The sequence below is a fragment of the Montipora capricornis genome, chromosome 1 (genome assembly GCF_036669925.1).
Source record: "Montipora capricornis isolate CH-2021 chromosome 1, ASM3666992v2, whole genome shotgun sequence".
Classification (NCBI taxonomy): domain Eukaryota; kingdom Metazoa; phylum Cnidaria; class Anthozoa; order Scleractinia; family Acroporidae; genus Montipora; species Montipora capricornis.
Window position 1 is genome coordinate 22,912,350 of NC_090883.1, and position 10,000 is coordinate 22,922,349.

Here is a 10,000-nt window from a genome sequence, read left to right on the forward strand (position 1 = left end):
GAGCTTGGGGAGGCCGCGAGTTATTTCAATCCAAAAAAACTCAAGTACCCGTAAAGAATTGGGCATTTGGGGGAGGAGATTTTCGCGAAAATGTACCCTGCCATAGAACTGCAGCCATTAGGAGATGGGAGCGCTAAAACCAAAAGTTCTCTTCTCAGAAAAGAGCCGTTCAATAGACCGAATGCATAAATGGCGGCCAAAAAAATATTCTTTTGTTTATGTGCTAATTAGCCTCACTAGCCTCGTTTGCATGGACAAATTACAAAAGAAAGGTTGCTTGAGAGCGAGGCTAGTGAGTCTCATTAGCACATAAACAAAAGAATACATTTTTGGCCGCCATTTATGCATTCGGTAAATAGTGGAGAACTTCCAAAGTGCTAGCTGTGCCGGAGCCTCGTCAACACAAGCTGTAAGCAAAAGGTCCCAATCTCTTACAGTATGACTTTATCTGAGATACGTCACCATGCAGAAGTGTTTCAAAAGAGGACGTAAGCAAGGCCGAGATCGACGACAAGACAATGCCTAGAATTTTAAACTAGAGACGGCGAACTTGGGCAAATAGTCCGTCGTCTTTACGGATGATCCGTCTCTAGTATAAATTCACCCCATGGCCAGATTTATACTGAAGACAAATTACTCGTCTAAGACGAATATTTTGTGTACAATTCGTCTAGATATCAATCCGCTGTTGAGACGATTTATGGACCAAACTTCGTCGGTCTTCAGCTGATTCGTCTGTTAGCAGGTCTTGCAGACGGAAAATTCGTCTTGAAACGTCACTGGCCTCTAAAAGTAAACGATGTAAATTGGGTTGACGGGGTCGCATTTTACGTCTCACGACTTTAACGTCTCCTGTTAAGCGCGTTGCTTAGAGGCACTTGACAGGCGTCTCTGACGTCGCTAGCACAAAAAACCTTCAATGACTAGCGCATGATTCACAAAATGTCCTCACCATGAATTCCAAGACTGCACGGCTCGTATTGGATCGCTTCTCCCACACATGGTCTTCCACCCCTCCTGGGAGCTGGGTTGTTGCATGTTCGTGATCTTTTTCTAACGCCGGCCCAGGCTTCCACCGAGCACTCGCTCCAGTTTCCCCACACACTCCAGTTACCATGTTGCACTCCAAACGTTTCCCATGCGTCTCTTCCTTCCCAGCCCACGGTCACGTCGACTTAACAAAAAGAGACAAACGAATCAGGGTACAAACCGATTTATTTTAAGATTGACATATTCTCCTCAATTTATACGAAAGTTCACCGCAGTTAAGGATATAACTTTAGCAGTTCCACAATGGAACTGGCCTGGCATACGCCCAATTCAACCCTCCAGAAACTGACCTTTGGCCGCTGATCATATAAATGACCTCCAGGCATGTTTAACTCTGTGTAGTTATTTCTGGAGATCAGTACCTTTATCATAAATATGTATTTATACTTTTTATTATTCTGATTGTGATATGTTAAGTACAATGAAACATGTTGTTATTGTTAGCCAAATGAACTGACTAAAAATGTTCGGATTTACCAACCACATGCCGAAGTGGCCTATAACTCAAAGCGTACCCTAAAATAGGGACCGCTAAATCAGCAAACATCAGCCCTTCGGCAGTCAAATTCAAGGATTAGGGCTATAAAGCGCTTTAAAAACTAAACAAGAATCTCTGTAATACCTGTACAGTTTTCAAATCGGACATCGACACCAGCCGTGCAAGAGCTGTCTGGTCCATCTTGACAGCGACGCGCTTGACAACGACAAAGATTTCCATCACTTTGAACACAGGTCTTCCACGATGACCAACCAACTTCTGCGAAAAAAAACGACAACTGAACAATTCATAAAAAGAAAAAATGGGATACCTGCTGATAAATTATATATGAGGCGTTACAATTAAATATCAAAAGTAAATATACAATTTCGATTGCTACTCATAGTGATTGGTTTAAAATTCTTGCGCAAGCAATGGGCAAAAACAATGGAGGGACGCACGCGCCCATCTTTTCTTCCTTTCTAGGTTATTGCTCAAAACTCCGATTCATTCAGCGCTCTTTTTGTCTGTTATTATCAGCTAGAGTAACACTCAACACTTTGGTTTGCATAAACCTCATTTGTGACGTTTTAAGAGGCCTATTGACGGGGGCAAAGCGGAATCAATTAAACTGTCTTTTTAATGGTCCCTTAACGCGAAGCTTAATCTTGCAAATTTGATTGGTCCTTCATGCCGGGTCTCTATTCTTGCCTTCCCCGTAGAGAGAGCCTGGGAATGAGATGATAGCGCCACAGTTACCAGGGAAACCTGAAGCCCTGGTGCTTCTGTATAAATGTATAAATATGGGCAGGGCCCAAGCTATCTCAGTGAACGATTCAACGTTTTGAATGTCAACTATGATCTACGCGGTGGTGGCTCTCGATTAAAGTTGCCACCTTTTAATTTAGAGTGCTTGCATAAATCAAGTCAAGGTGAGGGAGGCAAAAGACCTCCCTTCTTTCAAGCGCGCCTTGCGGGCCAAAATGGGCCAATAGATTTTTGTAGCTTTTACACTAAGTGTTTATAGTATATTTGTATTGATAGATAGTTGGTGGTTTCTAGAATATTTATGAATTGTATTGATAAAATTGATCTTGTTAATAGTTTAGGAATTTTCTTTTGTATTTTTAGTTCACGTACACGTTACAACGAGCCTCCGGCTCCTGGGTGTTTTACATGGTTTTAAAAAATATATATTCCACTCGCACAGGAAAGAGACTTCTTTTTCCTTTTCATCTTAGATGTTCGTTATTTCTTAAGACATCGCTAACACACAACTAACAACTAAGACACAACTAACTAAGACTTTGCTGAAGAAAGGGATATCGTGCCAGAGGTAACACATCACAGAAAATCAAGAGTCATCAGTTACTAACCTTTAGCCTTAGGGCAAACTGTTAAGTTTTGTAGCAATTGTGTCGTCTCCCTGAAAGCACAAAAAGGAATCGTTATGCGATTGGAAATAGCATCCAGTGGCAAATGATGGAGCATAGTAGAGTTAGGTATCACCTAGCTGTCACCCAGAAATAAAAAAAAACTCCCAGAAAAAATATTAAGGATAATCAAACATTAAACAGCTCTTTCAAGGTATAATTTCATCGGATTACGATGCAGATAAGTTGCTGTAAGAGGTAGAAGCCACTGGATCAGTTGTTTTGTTGTTTTTGCTGAGCCCATATCAATTCTGGGTTTCCAAGGATGCTCATTTGTATTCGGTGACTCCTCGTTTTTCAAAGTAACTACTATTTCTAAATGCAATTTTGTTTGTCGCGGTTCAGAGTCCTTGGCAGGATTCAAACCTGCAACCTCTGTAGCAATGGCGAAATTTCAAGAGTTTTTTTTTTTCCTCCGGACAAATTGGATAACATAGGGATTACATCCACACAAAAGCTCATGACCTTCAAGCGTTTATCTCTGGTTTACAGCTGGGGTTTTTTCAATTTAAAAATTTCCTTATTTACATGTACATTGTGTAACGAAGTTCGTGCAGATTCTCGCGCGTGCATCTTCTATCTTATTTTTCTCCATATTGGTGTTTTAAAATCCCCACCTTTGTTTCAAGGAAACGAGTTGCAAGTTATACGCATCAAGGTCATGTGCTTCTAATCCACATTGCCTCAGCGTCACATCACAAAAAATGGCTCATATTGCCCGCTTATGGAGCCAGCTATATCGTAGTCTGTGGTATAAAACATCACTAAGACCTTACCCACGTGAAATAACTGAGACACAACTCGATGTTTTGTCATCCCAGCCGCAGTAAGGATCAGCAGCAGAAATGCAAGCACTAAAAGATTAAAAAAAGAAAACACTTACCAGCTTGATACTAAATTGCGAACACCTCTGTAAGAGGCTACGTCGCGTTATTTTAAGCAGGGGAGTACCCAACGGGTGGGTTCCAGGGGTTCCCGAATTGCCCTTCCCAACACCCCCCCCCCCCCCTTCCCCACGTCGTCAAGACACCCGCATGCCTTCTAAACGGCAGCGTGATTAAACTACCTGAGTGATTACTGATTCGATTCCCCCTTGCAAGAAGGCTGGGTTTACCCCTGTTTACGTGATTCCGAGAAGCCTACTCTTATTAATTGTCATGTTTTTTTTTAACTGAAAAACGGTCACAAGATATTCTCTTGAAAGTATCATTATCGTTGAGTGATCATGAGCTTTCAGTTACCATTTGACAGATGAATTGTGAAAAAGGAGCGCCTTCATGGCTTTGTGGTATTTCTCATTCGCTCTTTCATAATCATAAGTTATCATGAAGTGTTGCATTCTATATGGTTGTCAGTTGGTGAACCCCTTTATTTCGCGAACGAAGAAGAGAAAATACATCCCTATGTAGTAGACAATCTTTGCGCAATCTTGACTATAACTAACATTTTACAAAAAGAATGGATGAGCACATAACTGCTTTGTTTTGCCATTAAACAACTTATCCTTTTTCGTGCAAAATTTTTCATTTCCACTTCCAGAGATAAGCTCTAGAACAGTTTTTTTAAAGAAATCGTAAGTACGTTAATAGGTTAAAATGCCTACAATAACCTTAGCAAAGATTTCCCTATTCAGGAAACTCTAACACACCTCTTGTCGTGCAAATATCGGTGACAATGCTCCAAACTAAGCTTTGACAGCGAATGACGTGATCCCAAGTAAAGGACATGCTAAAAACCAATGAAAAACATACAACACTATTGTTAGATACTTGGCACCTTTTGATTGGTTAATAGAAGCTTTAGTAAAACCACCCGAGAACACGAAGAAAGGTCCGGGTTTCGAGGTCAAACACTGCTTTGAAAGAAAAGGATTGTTTGATCATTAACCCGTCCCAATCATCTTTGCTTCATGCATGTACAATTGTACAGTTTTCAATCGTATTTTTAAGTTACTTGTAAGTGTTGTAATGTTTTAGTTTAGTGAATAATAAATAAAATTTTTAAATAAATAAAAAATTGTATGTCATTTTTCGTCCAATCCCCTTTATTTTGGTTCGGGTCAAAACCGTTCTTATCAGTTTACATTAAAAAAAGGTCGGTACAAATTCGATGCTTTTATAAAGTTGACTAGGTAAAACATTTCAACTTTCACGACGAAAGCATCAGATGACAACGACGAGAGATCACTGTAGAGCAAACGTTAATATTCACGACTTGAACAAAACAAAAGTCAAGAACGTGTCACCAATATGATCTTTCAATCGGGAAAAACTATCGCTTCAAGAAAAATTATGCCGAAACAAATGACTATTATTATTTTTCTTTCAAGTGCAGATATGTCTAGAAATGCAGACAATTAGGTGCAGGCTGACTTCAATGATACGCGGAACAGAATTTCCCCATGCCCTTCTCCCCAACTTCAATATCACTCGTGTCTCTGAATACAGAAAATTAACGCAACAAAATGTCCCCCATAAGTTGCTCCTCAAGTTAGGATAAACAGCTGCATTTACCCTCAGCTAAAAATAACGATAGCCTTTACACTTTCCTCGTTGTTGGAGATAGGTAACAAAGGCTTAGACTTAAAGGGACACTTCGAGTTGGATGTCAAAATTGGGTGTCCATCTAACTCGGTGCATTTCTGATATAAGTGTTTGCTTCAAAGAAGTTATCTCGAACAGCACTATATGATCGAGATCCAACCTACCCGATTCCGATCTATCACCGTAGTCTTGATCACTTCTCTCTTGTTGGACTGAAAAAATAAACAGACCCAAATGCTTTAGTTTTTCCAATGCAAAAATTACCATTTCCTTTGTTTGTGGCACTGGAGGAGATCTGGCTAAGGTAAGCCCGGCAGGGCCCTATAATTGCTTGCGTCTTTGTATTATGATGCAAGTTAGAGTAATTCAACTTCTTCTCTTGCTTTCTCTGCAACTTTTCATAGCGGGAGGAGAAGAGAGGCTAATCGAGCCAAGCAACTAACAAACGTTCAATGAGTACAACAAAACTCAAACTCAATAATGGTCATCACTTCAGCATTCTGACGTCGGTTGTTCAAAAGGTGGATAGCGCTATCCAGCGGATAAACACTAGCGAAACCAATTGCACTATCCAGTGGATAGTGATTTATCCAGTGGGTAGCGTTATCCACCTTTTCAACAACTGGGGTCTGTTGTTTACTTGCAAAATAGCCCTTGCTGCCTAGTTTAAGGTTAAATATTCTATTGAATTCTAAGCTTAAGGACGAGGCAACAAGGGTTACTTTCCAAGCAAACAAACGAATACTTAAGTGGTGGCTATTTTGGAATAAGGTGTATTGGGCAGCTTCATCTTTTTTGTACTTATCAAACATTTGCCAGTTACATGGCTCGATTAGCTTAAAAGATAATACGCATATCATAAAGATGTTAAACTTTAGCAATTATCATCAATCTTTATATTATTATAAGATATAATGGACATTGTTAAATTACATTTTAAAAAAAATGAATAAACGGTTCTAGCGAGGTCTTGAGTTTACTTTGCTTTTGAAAATTTTAATCCAAGCTTTCGCCGATCTACGGCATCATCAGGGAGTACGAAAATATTACATCACCGCTATTTAATTCGCTGTGCTGTAACATTTTCGTATTCCCTGATGATGCCGTAGAGCGTCGAAAGCTTGGATTAAAATTTTCAAATGCCGCTTAGGCCTCACTCGAACAGTTTATGTACTTATTGACTGAGTGGGAGAGCCGAACGGGAAAATGTTTGGCCCGAGGTCACGATGACGTTCGGACCGAGCGCAGCGAGGGCCAAATATTTTCCAGTCAATAAGCATTGACTCAGTCAATAAGCTTTTTATCATATGGGCTCTTTACACTATTCATGAGCAGAGTGTGAAGTTTGGACAAAATAAGTAAAAAAAATTGCACAGAAAATTTATCTCATATGCTGTTTGTATTTGCTTTTCAGGCTATAAATAACTTCGATGTTTAAAAGAGACGAAATCCTCTAAAATCGCACAGCACGGCACAGTACTTGTAGGGCTTTTTCCGGCCCTGTTCGCGCTAATGTGTACGGCCCTCATACGCGGATTTTCGAAATAGTTTAACAATGAAAGTGCTCGTGGGGACGTACGGGCAATATGCTTTGTTTTTTTTCGCAAATATGCTGCTAAAGGACAGCATCAAAGGTGAATTAACTTTCATACTTTTGAATTCTGGACACTCAGTCCCTGGCACACCTTGATAACTTTGCAAATGTTTGCAAACTCAATGAAATTATCTAATTCATTTTTTATACGAAAATGTGTCAATTACAATGAATCAATTGATTCCATGTTGTCGTCAAAGATCTTAATGTTCCCAGTCACGGTGGTGGTGACTATGATGCTATTGCGTGACGATGACTATGTTGTTTCCTCGCTTCATTATTTCATTCTATGTAAAATCGTACCGTATACTTACTGGATAAACTTCCATTTCAGACAGAAGGCAAGGCTCGAGGATCGCTGGTAGTTGTGAAATTTTCATCACAGACCCTCGATCTAAAAAAGGACAAAATGTGAACATGCTCACCATGTAAGAAAGTCTCCTCAGGCACAAGGAGGAATGATCAAAAAGCAAGAGTGTACTACCGAGTTTCCGTTTATAAAGGAGCTTAAATAAGGACGACGAAGGCGCCTACGAGAACGTCACAAAGCAATAAATGCAAGGAATAAAAACAGAGACCTCGCTCGCCCCAAATGTGAGTTTTAAACCTTGGTACATTTCTTTGCCGGTGAAGTGAAGTTTTTATCAGGTTTACCAGGGTAGCAAGTAATAGCCTAAGGCTAATGAACTTGTGGCCCTCAATCAAACAAGACCAGAACACTGGGAACCCTGTGCCCGTGTAGTGCACGAGTGGGATCTTTAACGTCCAACAGAGTCTTGGGACTTATTTCATAAGTCGGGGCCTACGCTTTGCAATCCTTATGCGAGAAGACTGGAAAGTCTAACCATTTGCCGATCAAATTAAAAAAAAAAAAAAACCCCTTTCTCCTTAGTTACTCAAAGACCCTGAGTGTTGGTTCGGCCGGAGTTTTGATCTCTCGACCGCCCGCAAAGTAAGTAGTCCGATGCCCAAGCAACTGGTCCACCCGGACAGCAGTCTGGGAAGTTTTCTTCTCGTCCTGCTAACGACGTGAAATGACGTGGAGGACGCGAGCACCTGACGATGAATTTCCAACGATATTCACACCAATTTTATACGTAGAATGTTCATTCATGTTTCATGCCGAATAACTTGGAATGATCTCGAAATGATCTCGACATGATTACAACAACGGGAAGCAAATTTTTCTGAGGACGTTCTCACCGTCGGCGTCGTCCCAGCTCAAGCTACCTATTCGTGTCATCCTGGAGGCGTTTTCTTTGGTGTGTGTGTGTGTGTGTGTTTGTGTTTGTGTTTGTGTAGATTGATTTTCTCATAAACCCAGGCCTTGCAAGATCATGATATACCAGGACCCCATTACTAGGAGCGTACAACTACTTTGTATTTGTGTAACGGTGTTGTTACAGACCGAGATATGTTTCGATTGATTTTCTCGCGAAACCAGTAATCGGGTGTCTCGTCGCAAGCCAAATCTGTGAAAATACCGTTACATAGACCTAGAATAGCCCTTGTCGGAGTTATCAGTGCCTGTGCCACATAAACGAGTCTAAGGGGTCATTTTGTATTGAATCGACCCTTAAGCCTCTTTTGCATGTAGTTTTAAAAGAAAATGTGCCTGCAGGCTTAACTCCAATAAGTTCCATTGGTCCTGCTTATGGGTTCCTAGACAAACCTTACATAATTATGGGCAAACGTTACTTTAAATGTTTCTTTCTCCGTGGAAAAAATAAAAAAACCGTTTTCCCTTAAACATTTTGCGCTCAATGGCCGGGCAAAACGCTGTGCTATTGGAGGTATTTTACAATTCGTTTTGCAATCATTTCGTGCGTGTGGCCACAACAAAAAACCTTCGCCCCGAAGAATAAAATCAAGTGTTTCAAACTAAAGTCAACATCTTTATGTAAACCCCTGGTATCTTCCTTCCACTAAATATGACCAGCAATCATTCAGAGTGTTTCCCAAATAAAACTGTGATTGAGCTTCATCTGATTCACCGTACTCTAGCGACAGAGCTTGTTCGAGTGCAGAACCGTGCAAAAGTCCTTTCAATCTAAACCAAATCAACTTACGGGGTACGAATTTTATAGATAATAAACATAAAAGTTCTGTTGTACCTGTTGAGGCATACACCACGACATTCGGCCCAATATCATCCAGGGTAATGCTCGTCACCCTATAACAGTGTTTTGATCAGTACAACTACATTTTCATATTTGCAGGATTTAATCTCTCCACGTTCAGACTTTCAACATCACTCACGAAACGATCCACTCGCTCTTCTCGTTTCATGTAACACTGAAGTTTCTATATAAGATCCGTAGATTAACTCTTTACCCTAACATTCCTTAAATATGGTAGATTTTAGTGTTGTCACGAAAAGAAGTGTAGCCATGTAAGTTTCCCTAGCAGGAAGCAAATATCCGGATTCCCACACCGATGAACCAATCACCATTGACGGTGTTGAGACCCACCAAATAATGTGAATCTCAGGTTGTTGCCGCTGTATTGGACAACCTTCGCCCCAAATGCTGCTCCTCATATAAATATAGACAGCAGCTTTTACCCTAACCTAAACATAACGCTAACCTTTACCCTTACCTTATCGTTGTAAATAGGAAGCAAAGGCTTAGACTAAAGGGGACACTTCGACTGGGATGTCAAAACTGGGAGTGCATCTAATCAGATGCATTTCTGGACATAAGTGCGCAGGGCCTCACGGACAGTAAAAACTATACTTGAATCTGAGCACACACAGAATGACTCAAAAAGTGGCTGCATTCGTACTGGAAGTTCGGACCCAAACTCTAAAATATGTGTTGCAAGTGGTTAACTAACCTGACCCCATATCTAATAAACCAAGCTTTAGAGCCGACAGGCTGCACTGCGTCAGCCATCAGAGGAT

General features: G+C 40.6%; 1 protein-coding gene across 6 annotated transcripts in view; it reads right to left on the reverse strand.

Moving 5' to 3' along the window:
- The window catches only part of LOC138028521 (semaphorin-5A-like), a 530,961-nt gene that overhangs the window by 12,442 nt on the left and 508,519 nt on the right, over positions 1–10,000 (reverse strand). For all 6 annotated transcript variants that reach the window (XM_068876139.1, XM_068876205.1, XM_068876407.1 and 3 more), the window contains exons 12-20: positions 9,934–10,000; positions 9,213–9,271; positions 7,413–7,492; positions 5,669–5,716; positions 4,610–4,689; positions 3,738–3,815; positions 2,905–2,954; positions 1,673–1,807; positions 953–1,174 (exon numbers count right to left, since the gene is read on the reverse strand). The exon at positions 9,934–10,000 is cut by the window's right edge and continues 103 nt beyond it. In XM_068876139.1, coding sequence (XP_068732240.1) covers positions 953–1,174; positions 1,673–1,807; positions 2,905–2,954; positions 3,738–3,815; positions 4,610–4,689; positions 5,669–5,716; positions 7,413–7,492; positions 9,213–9,271; positions 9,934–10,000 — 819 coding nt within the window. The remainder of the gene's footprint in view (positions 1–952; positions 1,175–1,672; positions 1,808–2,904; positions 2,955–3,737; positions 3,816–4,609; positions 4,690–5,668; positions 5,717–7,412; positions 7,493–9,212; positions 9,272–9,933) is intronic.